General features: G+C 46.2%; 4 protein-coding genes across 7 annotated transcripts; 1 reads left to right on the top strand and 3 right to left on the bottom strand.

Moving 5' to 3' along the window:
* Positions 1–1837: 1837 nt before the first annotated feature.
* Positions 1838–5059, top strand: mfap5 (microfibril associated protein 5). Its single transcript, XM_049731844.2, has 7 exons — positions 1838–1963; positions 3023–3087; positions 3220–3252; positions 3333–3371; positions 4152–4239; positions 4310–4383; positions 4454–5059. Exons 2-7 carry the CDS (start codon positions 3045–3047, stop codon positions 4564–4566), a joined length of 390 nt encoding a protein of 129 aa, XP_049587801.1. The 5' UTR covers positions 1838–1963; positions 3023–3044; the 3' UTR covers positions 4567–5059.
* necap1 (NECAP endocytosis associated 1) lies at positions 5057–9237 on the bottom strand. Its single transcript, XM_049731791.2, has 7 exons — positions 8891–9237; positions 8099–8199; positions 7828–7932; positions 7529–7610; positions 7323–7431; positions 7062–7209; positions 5057–6194 (listed from the first exon to the last, which is right to left on the bottom strand). The coding sequence occupies exons 1-7, from the start codon at positions 8989–8991 to the stop codon at positions 6088–6090; spliced, it is 753 nt and encodes a 250-aa protein (XP_049587748.1). The 5' UTR covers positions 8992–9237; the 3' UTR covers positions 5057–6087.
* Positions 9238–12133: 2896 nt separating this feature from the next.
* Positions 12134–14039, bottom strand: nat14 (N-acetyltransferase 14 (GCN5-related, putative)). 2 transcript variants are annotated; one of them, XM_049731781.1, is made up of 4 exons: positions 13869–14039; positions 13410–13540; positions 12934–13239; positions 12134–12857 (listed from the first exon to the last, which is right to left on the bottom strand). In XM_049731781.1, exons 2-4 carry the CDS (start codon positions 13488–13490, stop codon positions 12423–12425), a joined length of 822 nt encoding a protein of 273 aa, XP_049587738.1. In that variant the 5' UTR covers positions 13491–13540; positions 13869–14039; the 3' UTR covers positions 12134–12422. The 2 variants fall into 2 exon arrangements, with proteins under 2 accessions (XP_049587738.1, XP_049587739.1); XM_049731782.1 differs by having other exon boundaries at positions 13792–14039.
* A 130-nt stretch (positions 14040–14169) lies between these two features.
* Positions 14170–20604, bottom strand: znf628 (zinc finger protein 628). 3 transcript variants are annotated; one of them, XM_049731423.2, is made up of 9 exons: positions 20491–20604; positions 19502–20055; positions 19120–19192; positions 18054–18986; positions 17795–17965; positions 17354–17678; positions 16958–17112; positions 16649–16891; positions 14170–16556 (listed from the first exon to the last, which is right to left on the bottom strand). In XM_049731423.2, the coding sequence occupies exons 2-9, from the start codon at positions 19906–19908 to the stop codon at positions 14790–14792; spliced, it is 4074 nt and encodes a 1357-aa protein (XP_049587380.1). In that variant the 5' UTR covers positions 19909–20055; positions 20491–20604; the 3' UTR covers positions 14170–14789. The 3 variants fall into 3 exon arrangements, with proteins under 3 accessions (XP_049587380.1, XP_049587382.1, XP_049587381.1); XM_049731425.2 differs by having other exon boundaries at positions 20410–20543; XM_049731424.1 differs by having other exon boundaries at positions 20351–20494.
* Positions 20605–20961: the final 357 nt, after the last annotated feature.

Raw genomic sequence — 20961 nt, forward strand, 5'->3', positions numbered from 1 at the left:
ATCACATATTCAAATTTCTCTCCACCATCCAACCTTTCGTTATCATTTGGCTTTGTTTACCTTCTAACAGCTTCCGTTACTCATTCCTTATTTGCACTGCAACTCAGGATTTTGGGTTCTCTCAGAGGGGAGCAATGGTGAAACATTTTTCCACAGGACTCATGGGAGACGTAGAATTGGAAGCATGTTCTGGGGCGAAATGCAAGACGGGTTATAAACGTGTGCTGCAGCGCTGGCATGCGGCTACAAACCGCATCTGAGTAATAAACGAGCCGAGAGTTTATCATGTGTTTACGCTCCGGCATGTCTCATGCGTCACTTTAACAGAGGTAGTGGAATAACTCATGACGATGCTCACTTTCTGTTTGCAAACACACCTCACACTGCATTTTCTTAATTGTTACTGCAATTAATTTATTTGTGAAAAAAGATGAGGAGCTTTGAGCTTGCAGCAGATTGCCATCAAAAGTGCTGTTTTTTTTTTTTTATTCCAAGATGAATCAGTTAGCAAAATAAACCAATTGCTGCACCTGACCAACCCTCTTATCACAACGGCCATTTTGTTTTTGTCTTGCAACGTTTTCTGGTTTGGTTTTCTGGCGTGTCGTCGGTTCGACACAGGAAAAGGACGGATCGTCCCAGTTGGATTTTGTCTTTTGCTTGCTCTGCTCTCCATCTGTCAAGCTGTCATCAGAGTCTCTCCGGCGACCTTGTTAGGCCCCTCAGACCCCCCCCCCCCCCCCCCCCCCCCCACCAGCAAGCATCCCACCCATCAGGCACTCTGGGTAACCCCGATGTGCCAGGGGAATGATGGATGTCCCGTTCTTAAAAGTCATCCGAGATGTTTGTTGTCTGCTGAATTGTGAGTGTGACTACGTGGTTGTGTCACCAACAGCTTCATACTCCAGGCTGTTAGGATCCTGAACTCTCTCCCCCTTCCCCCCTTGGCTGCATAACGTCCTGGCCTTTTGGGCCACGATGGCTGCCTTGCACTACTCCACTTGCACTACTCCACTTGTGCTTTTGCGCTATTATACTGACTATCTGCTGTATGCACAATTGCACCGTTTCGACCAAGTTGCTCTTATTTATTCATTGTATGTGCCTTCTTATTTTTACTTTTTGTATTGTTTACTTGAATGTTTTGTTTGTCTGTGGACCATTTGGGTGTAATATGTCTTGTCTCCACCGTGGGATAGTAGGAAACGCAAGTTCGATCTCTTTGTATGTCTTGACGTGAAGAAATTGACAATAAAGCAGACTTTGACTTTGAGCTTGCTGACAAACTGGACAATGACAGGGTGGCCATTTTAGGTCAGTGATAGCACTTGTTGGCCACTAAGCATGGGTACTTTTGCCAGTTCCAGCGGTGTGGGCATATTGAAGTTTAGTAATGCAGCAGCAAATAAAACTTTCAGTGCAGCTACCATTGATAATTTGGCGCCTCCTGCTGGTTTTGTCAAAAAGAGTCCCATATAGATGCCATCTAAATAGATATTAAGTTAGACACTACAGCTTTATAGCACTCTCAGAAAACTTTATAGCAATATTTGCTTGAATCAATACAGTGTGAACGGTCGTTTGTCTTGAATTGAAACCCAAATCTGCAAACTTTGAGACAGATGTGCACCACTAGTCCACCGCTCTAACAAAATAAGAAATATTCCCTGAAATTGGACTTTTTTTACAACATTTTGTATTTACTTGTGTTTTTAATGTTCCGATGATAAACTGAGACATCTTCTGAAATAAGAATTATTAAAATATTGGATTAATCAAATACAAAGGCAGTGTGTTATCAATTAGGCTTATTGGAATGGGGCAGGGAGAAATGGTGAAAACAATGAAGGGATGCGGGAGGAGGGAGAAGGCGAGGAGGAGTGAGAACAAGAAAAGGAGGAGAAACCAACAAGAGGACAAAGAAGTCGTTAAACAAAAGCAGGTTCGGACAACAGCTAAAGTTGTGAGTATTGTCTTTTTTTTTTCAGTTTTCAGGGCATTAAATAGCAACTATATGTAGAAGGTTGTTAAAGATTGTAGATGTTTCAGATTGATTGTGGTATCCATGCTTGCAATTACATTATTATTATTAATTATCCTGAGAAAACAAGTACAGTTTTGAAAGATACTAAATATACAGATTCAGTGACTTAAAAAAGTGCTGAACACGCTAAAAGAATGTGTGTGAATTCAAAACATAAGACCAACATGCTCAACAGGCTGTGTCTAAAGTGATCTTCAGAAAGTGACTTGTAGAAAAGTGTTGATTTGTCCTATCAAGAAAAATCGATAAAAGAATGTGAGAGTGTAACAGAAGAAAGGGTGGAGGTGCTCATATTGGGCACCCGAAAAAAAAAAAAAAACAACCAACACATTCCTTTGAGAGAACTCACAACTTGGACTAAGCTGCTCTGACACATTGCGAGAGGAATGAGATGCAGTTTGGTGAGCGACAGAAAACAACTCTGCAAAAATACATAAAACTATATTCTGGTCATAATCCATCTGATGATTAAATGTATTAACGTGCAGTTTGCCTCAAATGTATTTTACTAATCAAAATTGTCTGTACAACAAACTTTGCTCAGACCAACCAATCAGAGGATGGCAAAAATGTTGTGTGTGGGTGGGGGGGATTAAAAACTGTTTCAAAACTTTCAGGAAAAGAAGAAAATGCCTGGAAAAGCCTAGCAAAACAGCTGAACTTTATTTGGGGTTAACCAGAAGCACTTTAAATGGTGGCAGATGTGTCCTGACGCCTATTTGAATGTGATTAGTTCATTCCCAACACAGCCACATCACCAGTTATAAAAGGGTGTGTACACTTATGCAACTACATTATCTCAGTTGGTTATTTTTCCCTTCCCCTCTCTGAAAAATTCTTAAAATAATTGAATCAGTGAAAAAGTTCAGGCGTTATATTTTTTTATATACGGTTTCACAAAATTATGGCAGTTAAACAGGGGTGTGTAGACTTTTTATATAATAGCACAAATATATTAAAATGTTTTTTCTTTCCTAGTTTATCAAATTCAACTCTTGCAATGGGCAACCTCTCAGTGGTCCTGCTCCTCTGCGGTCTCCATGGTAACGCTGCCAAACAGAACACACAAATCTGTTTTAATTATCCTCAGTCGCCCTTGTGTTTGTTGCTTTAAAAAAAAAAGAAAAAAAAAAAGACTTCCCTCATGTTGTTTTTCCTTTCTGTGTGTTCCAAAGCACTCGCAGCTGTAGTCCAAGCCCAGGAGAGCGGTAATGTTCCTTTAAGAGTTTCCTCTTTATTTGATTTTTACAATGTGACTTGACTTTTTTTTTAATTAAATTTACTCCAGAGACCACAGAGGCACCTGTCGGGACCCCCTTGCCAGCCAGTAAGTGGGCCAGACACATTATTTTATATCCAATGGTGGGAAGTGACAAAAGAGTGTACTTACTGCAGAAGAGAAGAAAAAGTGCCATCTGATTTTCAACACCCACATTCCTGCTGTTGTTTTCGAATTGAGGAAAGAGCACTTGAAATAACTCGACACACCCAGCAAAATGATATCACAAGATCGTTTTTCCCTCTGCAATTGATAACTAATATTACTGCCGCACTGAGAAGCCAAGAGACGAGCGCTGACTCCAGTCCAGACTACAGTGATCCCTCGCTACTTCGCGTTTCGTTTATCGTGACTTCACTACATCGCAGATTTTTTTTTCAAATTAAAAAAAACATTTAAAAGTCAAAATAAAACTTCTAAATTGAGGAAACGTCGCTAACCTTTAGGACAATGTAGTATTGCGCCAAATGTTCGTTTACATTCCTTTAGAAGTCCGTTTTCACGTGTTAGCATCTTTCCGCTAACTCGTTAGCCTGCCCAGTACTTCTTGTTGGTGACCGTACTTTGCGGATTTCACTTATCGTGGGTGGTTTTTGGAACCAATTATCCGCGATAAACGAGGGATTACTGTATTTGAATGCGTTTTATACTGCCCCCTACTGCCCAAAGCGTGTACACCGGCTTGCGCAGCACGAGTGCTCTAGGAGAATGTGTGACACAAACTAGTTCGTTATTTTTTTCTTGACGTTTCTTTTTCATGACGTCCTAACTACTTTTTTTTTATAAAGTCCTCTGCATTCAACTCAAGTGTGACGTTTGCGTGTGCAGACTGCAGGGAGGAGATGTACCTATGCACCAGGATGTACTCGGTCCATCGGCCCCTCAAGAGATGCCTGGGCGGGCGCTGCATTTACAGGTGTGTACCTGTGGGCGAATTTGCTGCAAAGATCAGTTCAGTGAATATTTTTTTTCTGTTTGCGTCTCAGCGTCCCACGCGTCTACGTGATCAACAATGAGATTTGCACGAGGACGGTGTGCAAAGATGAGGAGGATCTCAAAGGTGAGGCGGCTGTCGTTAACCAACTCTGTGCATTAACACGAGTCCATCCGTCTGTGACTTTGTCCGACAGTTGAACTGTGCAGAGAATTGTCCGGGTGGCCCAAGCGCATCACGAGGTCGTCGAATAGGAAACGCTGCCGCAATCGCCGTGGCAACCCCAAAACTTGGGCAAACAAGGCCTGACGGGGGTCTCGGATACGGCCGCCCGCCCGGGTGTCGTCGTCAGCAAAACAGCCCATAACACTATAAATTTCACGCTTGACACCTACGGGGTCTCCTCAGCGTATGCTGAGTCATATCTTTGTTTGTGTTTTAACTTTCAATTGCCCGTGAATACCGTACATTTCATGGATCATGTCTAGCAGGATTTACGACCCTTGAAAAAGATCTATGGAAAGCAGTTGGAGTATTTTTGCCATTTCCCGGATACCCAACGGAAGCTCCATGCATGAGGATGATCTTTGTCCTCACTAGCAAGACAAAAATTCGACAAAATTAAATATCAAATAAATGCTTGAACAGCTTTCCACAAGGTTTTATATCATCACACAAGTCGTTTTGACACTGCAAGGTGCTAACCGATAATCCAGGATTTCTTACATGCAGTTGTAGTCCATTAATGGCTTTGTGTCCTCTCACATTTCCTTTGTTCAAGAAATAAAAAGCACAAAAGTTGCTTTGTTTTTGTCTTATATTTACCTTTGCATATTCATTTCCATACACAACAAATCACAGACGGTAAAACGTTTTGTTAGGGTTGATGCCCGGCCAACATCCATCGCAATATCCACGAATCAACAAAATCTATCTGCATGTACACGGTAAGATCACAATAACCAGAAACGCAGTTCACAAAAAAAGCGTGGTCCCGACAATGCATCAGTCCAAAATTAAACATTTGACATACATCAAAAAGTTCAAATGAGGTTGGTTGTACAACCTTTGGGGTTGTCGGATGACGACGACAAACCCCCCACTGTGAGCATGACAGGAGATGACATCACTAAGCAGGACAGAGGTCGTGAATGAGCTTAGCTGACATCCTCACAGCCACTAAATCACAGCCACCTTCATCCTCTCAACGTATTTACGTCGGCTGCTAGTTTTCACAAAGCAGCTGCTCTATGCTGTCTACACTGCAAGTATTGCTGTTGTGCCCTAAGAGTCCACTGCGAGGCGCCATCGAGCAGCACCGCTTGGGGAACCCACTGAATGTTTCTTTCAAGTACAAGATTATGGTGGTAAACTAGCAGAGTAATAGAACAATGTTGAATTAAGACGTACTAACACACAAAGTGCATATTACTGACCCAAAAAATAGGAAACCAAAAAAGAAGCTACAACATAGTTGACTAACAAACTTATATGCATTGAAAATAAATAGACTCTGTACAGAAACTGCATTCATTGTTATATTTCCTTAATCACATTTCTATAGAATATTCACAGTTAAAAAGGAAGGGGGCAAACAAATTGTTAGGTTTGAGACTAACAGCATTAGAACTTAACTTGATTCATTCGCACAGTACACAAGAGGTGGCGGGTGGATGGGGGGGGGGCACGGTGAGGGTTTACCCTGCTCGGCAGGGAGAGCAGTAGGGACCCCCCTCAAAGGGGAAAGCAACGATGCCAAAAGTGCTGCATAATGTTACTGAGAGAGAGAAGAAGAGAGAAGTGGGAAGGAAGAGCCAAGCGGGACTCTGCTCACTTTGGGGAGTCAAAGTCTCCCCACAGGTCGGAGCCGGCCGTCACAGGCGGATTGGACGGTGCCACCAAATTGGAGTTGCTGGAGTCCAGATCCAGCAAGCAACCTGGCGGAGAAGAATATGGTAAAGCTAGCGGCCGCCAACATTTGATTTTTAAAGCTGGGCCAGGTCATTGAGACATACACTGCCCTCCGAGAAAAAAAAATGGAATTTTGACGTCTATAGCCGCCAATGGCAGTGAATGAGTTAACAGATGAGACAAAAAAAGAAAATATAGATATTCTATTGTATCTCAACTATATGTTTTTCTTTTTCCTTGCCATTTCCGACAAAAACTTTTATATCCGAAGCTGCTTCAAATCAATCTCCCCACGGAGGACCAATAAAGTTGTTCCAATTTGAATTTAATTTGTTTAGACTGGCCGCTCTGTCAGGTCCCTTTAATGTAAAGGAACTGAATCAGCTCCTTATGGAAACTCCCTTCAGGTCATCTTGGTTGTGATTTGGTTCTATAAAAATAAAAATGAAACCAGGTGGTGAGGTTTAGAATATCAGGTAGCAAAGCCAATTCATCACAAATTCCAGTGTGTTCAACCTTGCGGTGTGTTTGCCATCCTTTTGGGCACACACAGCCCCAAAAGTACGCTTGTAAAGCTTCCACTAGCAACAGCTTGACGCCGGTCCTCTGATGCCATTTCATGACTTCTTTCAATAAATAAATCCTTTTCCTCTGACCGTCTCCATGGACTCAGTTCACATCTGAGTCGGTGGCAATAAAAATTGCAAGTTAAAAAAAAAAAAAAAAAAAAAAAAAAAAGGGTGGGGGACATGCTAACTAAAAAGCAAGACACCTGGTGACCTCAACGGTACACAAAATACTCCTGACATGAAAGAAAAACAAAAATACAAGAGACGGGCTAATTGGCCGTATGACCTCTACCAACGTTTCCACGGAAGCGTACAATTACCTACCTGTGTCATTTCCTCCCACAGATGGCTGTGTGTTATGATTATTAGATCGGGAGGACGGGGGCGGGGCTAGCCTGCCTCCGGGGGGAGGAGGAAGGAGACCAAGGCCGCCGGAACTCTGCGGGCGGGTCCTATCCTTTTTTTTGGATTGCTTAGATTGATTTGGATAGAGGTAAAACATTTGGGTTAGTACATGTCGGACTGCGCAAAATTCTGAATTACGAGTAGGTCCCAAATAAGCCCAATTTATCCAAACTAAATTACCCCAATGTTGAGCGTGATGGTTTGTCCTTCTTTGAAGCCCAGGTCAAGTTTTGGAGTGGAGTCTGGAGCCTGCGCCTGTTTGCTGAACTCATTTTCCTGTTTTACCCACCTTCAGAAATAAAAGGACAGAGATTGAAAATGATTTCATATAACGGATTTTTTTATTTTTATTAACTATGATGATTGAAATTTGAAAGCCGGCATACTTGAAGTGGTCCTGAAGTGCAACGTTGAAGTCAAAGGCATCCCCTCGGTCTCCAAACCCAATACCGATGAAGGCACTGCGGCCTGTAACAAAAAATGTGATATTCAACTCAATCGTATCTTGTATAAGGTGACTGAAAAAAAAAAGTACAAAGATTTTAAAAGGAAATATCTTTCGGTAGCGCTTTAATTCTAGGGAGGTATCAAAAGTAATTTCCAAATGTAAATGTTTAGGAAGTAAAATAATTTGTCACTTGAAATGTACACGGAAAACAAACAAAAATTAAATTGAATGACACACCGTTGTCATCCTGGATGCGGAGCACAAAGTAGCGGCTCGAATCGCTCACGGTTTCCACGGTGATGCCGGGGTACTCGTCCACGGGTGCCTGGGCAAAAAGCTCCCCTGCACATTGGACCAAAAAGAAAATCAATTTTTAGAATGCGGCTGAGGCCACAATAAAAGATGGAGCCAGCTGGCGACGGGTCACCTTGGAGGAAGATGAAAAAAACAAGTTTGGGCTGCTGTAGGACATCAGACAATCCCCAAGTAACAGCTGCTTCTCACTCACCGGATATTTTGTCCTCCAGTTTGACATAGGCGACTTTCCCCCGAGCCACCACTCGCATGCGTCCCGACCAGTCGGGAGCGTCCAGCTTCCAATCAGCCGCCCTGGGATGGAACAATTGTAAGTAACGTGTGGACAGCAATGGATGGACGCTTGCTGTGTTTTTGCTGTCTGGTGGAAATTACATCAGCCAGCACTACTGATTTTGAACCGCTGGGCATATTGGATTCATATTTGAATACAAGAAAGCTCAAATCTGATTGGATAACAAAAATGTACCACCAAAGCAGCTTTAAGAAAAGCTATGAAATGAAGAAAACAGACTAATTTAGGTTATACATTGGTGGTCGTAATGTAATACAAAAAACGTGACTCACTACACCTAAAGCCGAATTACTACATCATCTGCCTGGTGCCTGCTAAGGTCACCCAATGGAGCGATTGGGAACCTCGTGGGACACCGTTTTGGTTCGCGTGATGGCCACTACGATAAAGCTTGAGTGAGTCAAAATGTATGAAACAAGATTGTGTCACTACTCAATGACAATATGTCCACTTGAGCATCAATCCCTTTCAAGTGTCCTTGAATAAGATACAAATGTTGTCCGTGTATAAATAGACTCATCTCAAATATGATTGTGTATTTCTAACAAATCTGTAGAAACGGAGTATTCTAAAAATAAATCAAAATAAGCAGAAGGCTAACCAGTAGCTTGACGCTACATTGAGTCGGCTAGCAGGTAACGAACGGCTCGTCCACTGACAGCTCGCGTGCACCGTGCAGTCAGGCCTCACCTGATGGCCCGGTTGGATGCTCGCGGTGGGATTCGGTACACGTTGACTTCTGGTTTGACACAGAGGATAGACTCGTACTCGACCTGGCCCTCCGTCGCCATCTTGCCTTGTTATTCCGTCGGTGAGCGCCGTCGCCGGTGTCGGTGGTGGTGTTGTTGTGAGTCCGTGCGGTCAATGCGTGGCCGTAATATACCAAGTAGAAGGGCATATTTATTTATTCTAACCCACTATTGTGTGATAATATGCGGAATACATGATGATGTAAGACGTTGGTTGCTTGCTTGATTTTATCTGTTAACACTATCATTAATAGGCTACTTCTACTTTTGCACTCTGCTTGAACCGAATAATTTCCTGTGTCACTTAAGACAGACATTACGGTATTATCAATAAACAAGGATGGGTGTCAATGCTGCTACAAAAATGCCCTTTTTTTTCAATTTTAACACAGGTTAAAATAAATGAGTGAATACAACAAATGACAAATTAGGCAAAGAAAAGGAAATCGTTCATTTCTGCCCTAAAGTGAATTCAATATTAATTTCAGCATCAGAAAATTCATTCTTGTGCTTGACCACTTTTATTGACGTGACAAGAATCACTTGATATAGCAATTTCAATGCAATTACTTATGTTCTAACCTCTGAATTTTGAGGAAATGTCTTCTTCCCCTATACTTTTCCCAGTGAACTTAGAACACAATTTTAGTGAAATCTAGTCTCTGAGTATTTAGAGACCCAAATGAGGACACATGCAATGGGATGGATGTTTTTTTTTTTAAACTGACTTCAAATCTAGTTGGCTGTTACACTTGGCAGTTTTGATTACGTCGTTTTTTTTTTTCTCCAGTGCCACACGCTACCACAATATGGTGAAACCATAAGCATGCCCAGACCTCAGAGGACTGGCATGTACTGCCTCGCCCTTGCCATCAGGGTTTTCCCAAACTGTCAACTCGCGCCCGGCACGTCTGCGAGACCGGACGTCCCGGCCGCAGCCCCAGAGGCACGGTCGCTCCTCGCGTTCTCATCAGCGCCGGTCTTTTCCCCTCTGCTCCGTCTGTCTGTTTTAGCTCGGGCCCAGCCCACGACTCCCCTCACACTCTCGTGCGCTCTGCGGTCAGGGGAATTCACCCTTTCCCAGGGTGGATGTTTTTTCAGAGCTAAATTGTGTGTGTGATGTTAGCGGCCCTCTGCATGGCCATGCCGTTCACACAGACGACGTGCTGTGCATCATCTGGAACAAATTTATCTAATTGATCCTATTATTGTGCGGCGGCCTAATTCCAGTCTGATTCATGTGTGCGGCCTCACTTTATACCGCATTACTAGACAGTGCACCGAGCCCGACTTCTCTGCTCGTTTGATCTTACGCGCCCGACCCGTGTTCTTTTTGCTTCCAAGTGGCTGATCGAATGCCAAACTAAACTCTTTGGAACCACTTCCTAAGTTGACCGCACTCGACCGAGGTCATCTTATCTTACAAATGTCAACACAGCCACATGGCATTTAGGGTGTGCACACTTTTGCAACCACATAGTCTCAGATGTTTATTTGTACGTTGCCTTGAAAATTGAGTTATAGGTGACGTTTTTTTAATTTATCAGAGAAAATAGCATTTGAACAGGGGTGTGTAGACTTTTTATAGCAGTTGAATCCATACTTCTACTTTCAAAAGTCTTTTTTTGGAGGGAGTATTTGTATTTCTACACAAGTACAGCGTGTGAGTACCTTTGTCACATCTTCTCGTATGTAGATGCATGCAGAAGATTCTCCCGGCCAGACATAGCAGCGCATTTAACCCCTCGCCAGGGCCCGAGTGTAGGAAATGCAGAGTCACACTTTCCGAGTACGCCCACGCCCGGCCCGGTGCGCGTGCGCTCGCACACAGCCATACCGTGCAGACGCACATGACCGCAGTCACAAACACACTTTCTTTCCAGTGTGTGAACTCACATCTGTTTCCTGACAACAGTAATAGTCCCAGATCGGGTGGGCACGGGGGCCCCGCTAACAGGTGTTTGCTTTCTGGCATAGAGAAGAAAAGAGGCCGAAAGAGTACAAACAACAGCTTTGACGCACCCCCACCCCCCTCCCAAAAGAAAAAGTCTGACCAAGCATTTTGTAACAACAGTGCGGTGTTACCGGGTGTCGAAGCTTTTTCATTAGAGATAATTAAAGGACGACCGGCTTCCAAGTGCAGCTTGCACGATAGCGAGTTTGCAGGGTGTGTGTTGTTCTGTGTGTGCGTGCTCACATCAGGTGAGATTATGAGGGGCTACGTCTCACTCGTTGCGATGTTTGGTATTCACTTTTAAGTATGCACCGATACCAAGTACTGATACCATTATGATACGATACGTACAATTTCAATGAACAGAATGACAGATGATTCCAAACAAGGACTTTTCTGTCTTGCTGACGCTGATGATGGTTCACTGGTGAATCAAACGACCACAGGGTAGCGCCAACTATTGCCTAGGAAGACTTAATGTCAAATTGTTATTTAGTTTTTGCTTTCAGTATCGGTGCCTGGTATCGTCATCCTACATGAGAACCCAGTACTTTGAAATAAAGGCAGGTATTGGCCCGTTTCTGTTATTTGTACTTGCCCATTCCTAGTTGTGTGTCTGGAAGCGATTCAGCAGAAAAACTGGCTAGCGTAGTACTACTACTGGTGTATGTAAGTGTTTCACCCTTGTACAAGTGAAAAAAAAATTGCGTGGATGAGCGTTTGAGGAGTATGTATGGGAGGTAAACCTGCCTTCCCTCACATTAGCATGGTACAAACATCCCGTCGGTGCTGCGGTCTGAAAGTGGTGGCAGATTGATGCAACGCTCACTCACACCATCTGAGGTTCGTCTAGTCGTGCGGTATTTTGCTAGAGCGTGCGAGTCAACGCTGGTCGGTTTGTTTATCCATCTGTCAGGGAACCACTTTGATTTAGGAGCCCGGCATGGGCCAAGGAGGGAGCTCCGAAAATTGTAGGGCAGAGCAAAAATGCTCAACCCCGCTATTCTTATCAGTGAGTTAGTAAATAAATAATAGCAATTTACAAACTAAGATAAATGCAGGAGACAATTTTTCATTATTTTGTATTTGTAACGTGGCCGTCATGCAGATTTTGGGAGGAAACGATCTTTTCTTTTTTTAAATGATTTATATCCCTCACGTATTTTGAGGAAGCTCACAGGTGTTATCATCCATTTGCATCTCTATGAATTACAATGTAAAACTTACCTGTCAAATGAACTGTCCTTTATTTTGTCATAAGAAAATGTCCTGCACATTAATCTGATTGCATAAGCAATAAATATTAAAAGATCATTTTAAACGACAGAAAAAATGGATAGGAAAAGAGACAACAGACAAACCTGCACGTGTGACAGCATAACATTCTTAGGGGATGATAATAAATAAAATGTGTATAAATAATACTTAGCTGACTTCAATATCCTTCCGTGGCGCAGCGGTGGCTTCACTGCATTGTAGATGAAACGTCCAGTTTGCGTCTCTTTGAGTCACTCGTGCATCACAAGTCTTTGTAAAAGACTTTGGTGAGTGGAAATCCCAGAAAGCCTCTCTCCGGATTCTCCAGCTGTCCGTCCTCATCTTCAGCCTCCTCCCCGAGCTGCAGGTAACCCAGTTTCCTGAAAAAGACCTCGCCCACCTTGGACGGGAAGGGAACGTGCGCGTAGACCCGGAAGGCCCCCGTTTCCCTCTCCTTGTGCTCCAGGCTGTGGACAAAGAAGCGCGCCAGGCCCTGCCTGCGGTCCCAACTGCCCGTCACCAGCCGACAGAACCTTCTGACGCCGGCTCGCTTCTCGCTCTCTCGGAAGAGGCAGCCTAAGATTTCGCCCTCGCTCTCTGCCACCCACACCTGGCCCGCTGCTTGCACCCTCTCCGGCGTGATTGGCTCCTTTGACGCTTCCTTGTCTTTTTCATCGGCTCCAGTTCTGCGTCTTGGCTAAAAAAGATGGGAGGAAAAACAACTACTATAGATTTGCTGTTGTAAATTTTACGATCATTCGGTTCCTACTAACCTTCTTTGTTGTGACTTTCTTGCCACTGATCCTCGAGTAAGGATTCTGTAGGATCTCATCGTCCGGTCCCCTGAAACTGCTGCCCACGTAGTCCCAGGAGGGGCGGCTGCAGCCCAGAACCCCAGTGGAGCGCGGGATGGTGATTTTGAGGTAGATAATGAGCAGGAAGACGGGAATGGCCAGGGCTAGGATGAAGGAGTGAATGAGGCAGCGTAGGGCGGATGAGAACACTGCCAAGATGAAAAGGCAGAGTGGACGAGTGAGGATGTGCAGGATGAGGCGGTTTTCCATGCCCTGGCAGCCCTCCTGCAACAAATTCACACAAACATTTTAACACAACAGCCACAATGTTAAGTACCACTGCGGAGATGAGATCAACCATTTCTTCAATGAAATTCAAGCACTTTTCTAACATTTTACGTCTCAGACAAAAAATATTGCCAGTAAGATTTATTTTATTTATCGTATGAACAAACCTTTATGAGAGATTTGACCATGTCAACGTCATCCTCCTTCATCCTCCTCAGCACCACTTGATCCAGGTCTAACCTCACCATGGTTACTTGGAGTTGGACAACATCCGCTAGTCCCCCAAAAAAGCTCCCTCCTACAAAAAAAAAAACATTCACCCAACATTTTTTAATGTTTACAAGCAGAAAGCACTATGGATAGCATCTTTAGTCGGCCAATTGAAAAGCATTAGAGACGACGCGTTCAATGCACCTCATCACCTACACAACATTGATATGCTTCACATTTATTACTGACATGACCACTACGGTACAAATTAATCAACCGTCTTTTACTCAACTTACTGAACTATAAAATCGTGTGCTTGTTTGCTCTGCGATGACTGACCATTTAAGGCGAAGTCGGCAGTCGACGTGATTTTACGGTCCCTTTTTAAAACACCAATTGCCGCCAGTCCAACATACCTTCTTTACGCACGTCCCAAAATATGTTCGGAAGAAAAATGCGTATTTTGATATTGCGAAGTCCGTGGAGTGTTGCTTCCTTTGATTGAATAACCGGAATGGATTATTCGCAGTTTTGCTATTCTGGATACACACTTCTCCGTCTTAATTTAGCAGTCGCATTTCCAACATGGAAGCTTACGTCGTTTGCGTACGTACATTCCGCAATGCGACGAATTTTACGTGAAAGGCAACGCTACGCAAAATATACCTACCTCACGTTAAGTACATATGCGGTTTATTTAAAAGAAATAAAAGAATCTTATTCATGAAGACGTTTATTAAGCTACTATGAAGATTGTGAACAAATTGACAATTTATATATCTATATTCACAAAAACTTAGCTCAACAATACATTGAGTGCCTTTGATGGTATCATTTCAACTAATATATTAAGGACAATTCATAAATTCATGCCCAGCCTATTTGAATGTATAACATTTCTAACATGTGGCACTGTGGCATTACAACACATTTTGCTGCCCTAACTGCATGCTATCAGTTCCAGGAGATTGAAAGTAAAGTGCTAGTAAAGTGAGGCACCTGTCCATTCATTCACTGACACAGTTACTATTTCTACACTACTCCCTTGGGTTTTTCAGGGGAAATTTCAGGATTAACCTAAAATGTGAGTGCAGTCATGATTTATTAAAAAAAAAAAAAACTTACTTTGACCTTCTCTCAACTTATGAATTCTGCAGGTACATCATTTTTTGGTACTTTTTGCACAACTTGCTGCTCTCTAACAAGGAGTTGACTGGAACAACAGGTCTTGCCTTTCCTACGCTCTTAATTAAGTTCACCTGTAAAGGTTATAGTGCATTTTCAGTGGATTCTGACATTTCAACTGTATTGGCCCAACATTGTGCGAGCTTTGCATCTCAATTCGTAAGAGTGGTGCATCTCTTAGGCAGAAGTCCATCTCCGACTGCAGCACCATCTGTATCATCCGCACAGTTTTCTTTGGAAGACTTTTCCTTCGCGTCTTCATTTCCGCCCTCCGATTTCCCATCGCTGCTCTGCGAAACGTCCGCATCGACAACCGCCTCCATCCGTTCCTCAATTAAGTTACTGGTGCTCACCTCAATGATGACAATCTCATCCCCTCCTTCCAGTTGGAAGATCCCCCCGGTACCAGCGGCTGCGCTGCAGTCGACGCCATCCTCTCCCATCATTGGCCCCTCCCGTTCTATCAAGGCTATCATCTGCATACCCTCCCCGGCTTCTTGCTCCATCTTGCCCTCATCGCCGACTCCAAACACCACACCCTGACCGTGGAGTGGCACCAAGCCATTGTCGTGCTCCTGGCTGAAGCCTGCTTGGCACCGATCGTTCTCCGGTTCCTCTGCATGAAAGTGAAAGACAAAAGAGCCCCCCTGGCCGCACTCCTCTTCTCCTGATTGACTCTCACCCGCCTTCTCCCCACCCCACTCCTGGAGAAGCGACATCATCCCGCCTTTATCTCCCTCTTTGTCAGCATCCCCTTGCTCATTTGCCTCAAACTGCAACACAAACGACTCGCCTCCCTCGTCAACACTGAGCCCCTCTTTCGCTCGGCCTTCGTTGTCGAAACAGAACACAAACTGATTCTCGGTCAAGGTCCTTGCCGAATTTATTTCGGTCAGTTCCGTCTGGGCGTTGCTGTTGGGAGTTGAAGGAAGTAATGTTGAAACGCTGGCTTGTGGTGATCCCAAAGTGGATGAGACAGTGGTGGAAGACGGAGAAAGTGCGCAGTTTGACGCTATGGACGAGCTCAAATAGGCGGCGGTACCGTCGGGCTGGGTCACGCCACCCGCATTACCGTCAGTTGCATCCGCGCTCGGCGTCTCGGCCATTTTCTGGAGGACCGATTTTGGTTTGCGGCCCCTTCTGCCCCTTGCTGTCCGGTTGCTCTTCCCTAAAATGGGCCTGCGGAGTAAAGAGTTGGGCGGGAGGGAGGCGACGGGTGTATTTGTGTTCTTATTATCGTTGGTGAGAATGATGCGGGGCTGCTGGTGTTGTGGCGATACGGCTGCAAACTGGGCAAGCGTTTGGCTGTTGAATGCTTGCAGAGTCTGGAAGACGGGGACACCGGCGGGCTCCGGGGCCGCCGGAGGCCGGTTGGCCATGGGCACCAGAATCAAACTCGGTTGGGAGCCATTGGTCGAGGGGCACTGGAGCAGGTAGAAATTTTGGGGCTGGGATGGCGGCGGGGGCGGCGGAGGTGGGGCCGGCTGAGGGGCCGGACCTGATAAAGGGATGAGCTGCAAGCCGCTGGCCGTCTGAATCATGAAATAGTTCTGCGAGGTGTTGACAGGGATGTTGAGAGCCGGCTGAGACACGATCAGGCTCCCGTTGTTTCCCGTCGATTCCAAGGTGATGGGGTTGAAGAGCGTGGTGGTGGTGGTGACCCCTCCCATGCTGGCCTTCACCGACACACCGTCTCGACCGGCGCCTTCGCCGGACGGCAGCGGGAGGGTGCCGCCGTGCGTCCGGATGTGCCTCTGCAAGTACGAGTGCATGACGAACTCTTTGGAGCAGTACGGGCATTTGAAGTCCTTCTGCGAGGAATGCGTACGAAGGTGCAGCTGGAGGTTGGAGGAGTGCGTGAAGCACTTGTTGCAGTGGCCGCACCGGAAGGGTCTCTCGCCCGAGTGGGTGCGTTCATGCTGAGGAGACGAGTTCAAAAAAAGGGGGGGAAAAAAAAAGATGAAGGGCTGAACAGTAAATCAAATTGGGTCGAGGGGAACGCGGCGCTGACCTGTTTGAGGTTTGACGTCTGCGAGAAGGACTTGGAGCAAATGCTGCAGACGTGCGGCCGCAGTCCCGAGTGCATCTGGCTGTGCCTTCGCAGGCAGCTGGTGTTCTTGAAGGACTTGCCGCACTCCTTGCATACGTAGGGTCTCTCGCCCGTGTGCTGCCGCAGGTGGTACTGATAGTGCGAACTCCACTTGAACGTCAGAGCACAGTGAGGGCACTGGAATGCCCGCACACCTGTGTGCACCTAGGTGAGAAGATGAGGACCATATAAAAAAAAACAACTAAGCCAAATATTTTTGTGTTTGCTCACCCGTTGGTGGATGGAGAGCAGCGAGGACCTCTTGAAACTCTTTCCACACTCTGTGCAGCGGTAGGGTCTCTCCCCGGTGTGATCCCTCATGTGGTACTTGAGCCCCGACGAACCTTTGAAGGCTTTCCCGCACTCAGAGCAGCGATACGGCCGCTCTGTACCAAAGGAAAGAAAGCGAAGTGGGAATTTCCACCTGTGCTGGAATACATTGACTCATTCGAGTTGGAATGTCAATTTGGAGTTGCTGCTATTTTTTGATGGACATGTTTCAGGGTTAGCTTGACCAATATTATGACACAATATACTCAAGACTAAGTCGCGGTGTATGGTCTTTTCATCCTAGGACGTCATTTTTGACACAATTGGATTGTCTGTGTGTAATTCTATTTGTATTACCTCCCGCGCTGGTGTTCTTGCACCCGCTGGCCTTTTTGGAGTTTTTCGCTAGTTTGGCGGGCAGTTCCTCCTGCTCCTTGCTGACGGCCGTGACGTCAGCTTGAATGTCCCTCGTTCCCTCCTGCTGCTTGTCAGGAGAGGAGGGCATCGGAAGAGACAAGGAAAGGGAAGGCGGGCACACAATCTCCGCTTCGGCCTCGGCCAGGAGACGTTGCTCGGGGGTGTGGGAGTGCTGGTGCGTGAGAAGCGAGGACAGCAGAGGGAAGGAGCGGTCGCAGGCCGAGCAGCTGAACTGGGATCGGGACTGGGACGAGAGGGAGTGCATCTGGATGGGCAACGCAAGCGGGTTATTTCAAGGGAATTAAAGGGCTGCAGGTAGTCAATAAACAACGTCTTGCAGAGCGTCGTTAGTGGCAGACGCGTTCTCAGGAACATCCTCACCAGTGACACGTGTCGATTGAGGCCTCCGCTGGTCTTGAAAGATTTATTGCAGTAGCCACACGACAGCCCTGCCCATGCGGTTGGAGCTTCTGGCTCAACACTCTTGGAGCTCTGAATCACCTTGTTGAAGCTCTGCAGAAGGTCAAACTGGGCCTGGGTGGCGCCCACACTCTAAAAGGAGTAACCACAGAAAGACATTCGGTAAAAATTCGGACATTTTCAGGTTGATGACGGTTTTGGCTCGGTTTCCATCACTTACTGAATTACTTTCATCAGCTGGGTCAGCAAGTCCAAGGAGTATCTCTGCTGTGTGCGCACCTTCAGCCGCTGCGGTCGTTTCAACCACCTCCTCAAAGTCAGCAAGCAGGTGGCCGGTCCCGACCAATCCGTCCCCTACCTCCGCCGGTGCCGCTTCCCCACCGGAGCCACGTTCCCCCGAAGCCACGTGAATGGACTGGTGCTCCTCCAAGTCAGTCCGTGTAGCAAAAGTGTGACTGCAGCTGCCGCAGGTGTAGAGCAGCAGGCTGGCGCCCGTGTCCGTGCTCAGGTGGACCTCCGTCCCGATGGCCCGGGATGCGGCCGCATTCTCCCCTGACGGAACCGAGCCCAGCTCGGGGAGCAGGTTTGCATCCTGGGTAGCTGTGGAAGTGGACAGGAAGACTTCCTCCATCCCCACCCCGACTCCGTCGCCCCCTTCCTGGTTGACGTAGCCCACCATAGCCGTCAACATGGATGTGGCTTCTTCCTCTGAGCTGACCACCACCACCTCCACCATGTCGCGGCCCCGCCCTCCGCCTTCCCCGCCCTTGCCTTCCTTGCCGCCCGTGGCCGGGCCAGAGTGCGAGTTCTTGTGCAGCGCCAGGTTGGACGAGTGCGTGAAGCTGCGTCCGCACTCGCCGCACACGTAGGGCCTCTCGCCCGTGTGGATTCTCATGTGCTGCCTCAGGTTGGTGGACTGAGTGAAGGATTTGTTGCACACGTTGCAGGTGTAAGGTTTGAGACCCAGGTGGACGTTCTTGTGTCGCCGTAGACTGCTGGAGTTCTTGAAGGCCTTGGGGCACGTGTCGCACGGGTACGGGCACTCGCCGGTGTGCTGGCGCAGGTGGTACTGGTAATGGGAACTCCATTTAAAAGTCAGGGGGCAATACGGACACAAGAATGTTCTCACTCCTGTGTGGACACTCTGATGCACCTTCAGGTGGAGAGCAAATTGTGCCACGTTAGATATTTTTTCATCCCAAACAATTTCATGTATATTTGTGAAACATTCAAAATTGGTCTGCCAGCACCAGCATCATAACAAACATTAACGTAAAGGTCGTCACCTGGAGAAGAGAGGAGCGCTTGAAGGCTTTGCCACAATCTTGACATTTGTAAGGCTTCTCTCCTGAGTGAGACCTGAACAAACGGGGGAAAAAAAACATGACACACACACCTTCCCTTTCTTTGTTTGCACTGATGCATTGTGCTATTTTCATGTCCTTGTGTAATACAGTATGTGCCCTGAGAGCTGTACTAGAGTGCAACCAAAGGCAATCAGTTGGCAGTTCGATAAACCACTCATGGATCCATTTTCAATTGGACTTGTTCACATAAAGGTCATGAGTGGGCCAAAGCCTCTTGGCCTAACTTTTGGTGTGAGGTGAAGGCCTAAAAAGGAGTGCTGACCAAACTATAAAAAATATATCAGGCCAAGTATGTGAGTACCTTTGATGATAGAGTAACGCGGAGGAGCCCTTAAAGGCCTTGGGACAAAGGTTGCAGCGGTAAGGTCTCTCATTGTTGTGGCTCCGCTGGTGGTGTGTGAGCCGGGACGACCACCTGAAGCTCTTGCCGCAATCCAGACACTGGAAGGGATGCTCGGACTGCTCGGACTGCTCGGACTGTTCGGACTGCTCGGCCTGCTGGGCCGACACAGACGAGGCCTCCATGTCCAGAACCACCTCCACGCTGGCCACCATGCCCTTGTTGCCCTCCACCAGGTCATCTCTCTCCCGGTCATCCTCACCCTCCTCGCCTGAGCCGAGGAGGGAGGGGAAAGGAGAGAGGGAGGCGGAGGATTGCGGAGCCAAGAGTTCTGCTTGGACCACGAGAGTGGCCACAGAGTTTGCCATAACAGGTGAGGGTGTTCCTTGGATGCAAATCAGTTTTGGAGCATAGTCTTACACATCATCCACTCCATCCTTATTTGTTGTTGCTGTAGTGTTGGAATCCCGTCCCACCACCGGAAGCAGCAGCTGCCTGTCCAACTCCACACAAAGCTAACGTGGGGAAAAAAAATAATAATCCAGTGTCAACTCTTCACACGTGGTAAAATAAGAATGTCCCCTAGTCCCACCTTTTCCGCCTCATTTCTCCCTTGCGAGCTTTAACTCTCCACTATATTTGCCCGCTGTTATTTCCCAGCATATTATTGCCTGCTAGCCACAAACACAAATGAGCATCACACAAAATGTCCTCGCGTGACCCTAAAGTGAGATCTGATAGCAAAACATAAACACAAAACTCACAGTTTTTTTTCTTTACAGTGTCAACAAAACAGTCAACGTTACTTACTGGCCCGCATTTGACTCTCGTCTAGGCAGAGCCACGTCTATATAATGTTCGATATTTACATGCAAGAAGAGGGCGAAACTCGTCGCATATCTTGTCCCTCGTAAGCCATATTATTGATAAAATGAGAATGAGATGCATACCGCAGTGCTAATCCACACAACCTTAACAATAAACAGCACAGACTAACGTTCTTCACCCGAAGCCGCCCTCCAAGAACAACCTTAGCGATTGGCCGTTTGAGACAAATGAAGAGCTTTTCCAATTGGCTTGCTACTTCCTACAAGAGCGCTTTTGTGCTCAATCCCCCCCACCCTCCATGTATTTTCCTAGTTTTAATACAGGCAGCAAACCCATTGATATAATTTGCAAACAATGATATAAAAGTTCATATTTTTTTCTGTCACTAAAACGTCGAGTCTGAATCGTTTGGCTTTGGCGCAAAGTCCTCTGGGAAATGTAGTGCTCATTCGTGAGCTGTGTTTGAAATACTTCACACGTTCCAGTCACGGTCCAGAGAATTTTATATTGTGGGCATTATCGTTCCAAGTTAAAGGAAAATAGTTTTCCAATTTTTACAGGGCGTGCCATTCAAAGCTGGTTGAGTTTGAAAA

Source organism: Syngnathus scovelli, chromosome 9, assembly GCF_024217435.2.
Source record: "Syngnathus scovelli strain Florida chromosome 9, RoL_Ssco_1.2, whole genome shotgun sequence".
NCBI lineage: Eukaryota > Metazoa > Chordata > Actinopteri > Syngnathiformes > Syngnathidae > Syngnathus > Syngnathus scovelli.

Coding starts and splice junctions, on each gene's coding strand:
- mfap5 (XM_049731844.2), top strand. CDS start 3,045: ATGGGCAACCTCTCAGTGGTCCTGCTCCTCTGCGGTCTCCATG. Junction 4,240..4,309: donor GGCGGGCGCTGCATTTACAG/GTGTGTACCTGT, acceptor TTTGCGTCTCAG/CGTCCCACGCGTCTACGTGA. Junction 4,384..4,453: donor AGATGAGGAGGATCTCAAAG/GTGAGGCGGCTG, acceptor TTTGTCCGACAG/TTGAACTGTGCAGAGAATTG.
- necap1 (XM_049731791.2), bottom strand. CDS start 8,991: ATGGCGACGGAGGGCCAGGTCGAGTACGAGTCTATCCTCTGTGTCAAA. Junction 7,210..7,322: donor CCATCACGCTCAACATTGGG/GTAATTTAGTTT, acceptor AATCAATCTAAG/CAATCCAAAAAAAAGGATAG. Junction 6,195..7,061: donor TGTGGGAGGAAATGACACAG/GTAGGTAATTGT, acceptor CTTCTCCGCCAG/GTTGCTTGCTGGATCTGGAC.
- nat14 (XM_049731781.1), bottom strand. CDS start 13,490: ATGGTGAGGTTAGACCTGGATCAAGTGGTGCTGAGGAGGATGAAGGAG. Junction 13,240..13,409: donor TGGTCAAATCTCTCATAAAG/GTTTGTTCATAC, acceptor AATTTGTTGCAG/GAGGGCTGCCAGGGCATGGA. Junction 12,858..12,933: donor AGAAAGTCACAACAAAGAAG/GTTAGTAGGAAC, acceptor CATCTTTTTTAG/CCAAGACGCAGAACTGGAGC.
- znf628 (XM_049731423.2), bottom strand. CDS start 19,908: ATGGCAAACTCTGTGGCCACTCTCGTGGTCCAAGCAGAACTCTTGGCT. Junction 18,987..19,119: donor AGCGCTCCTCTCTTCTCCAG/GTGACGACCTTT, acceptor CTCCACCTGAAG/GTGCATCAGAGTGTCCACAC. Junction 17,679..17,794: donor TCAATCGACACGTGTCACTG/GTGAGGATGTTC, acceptor TTGCCCATCCAG/ATGCACTCCCTCTCGTCCCA.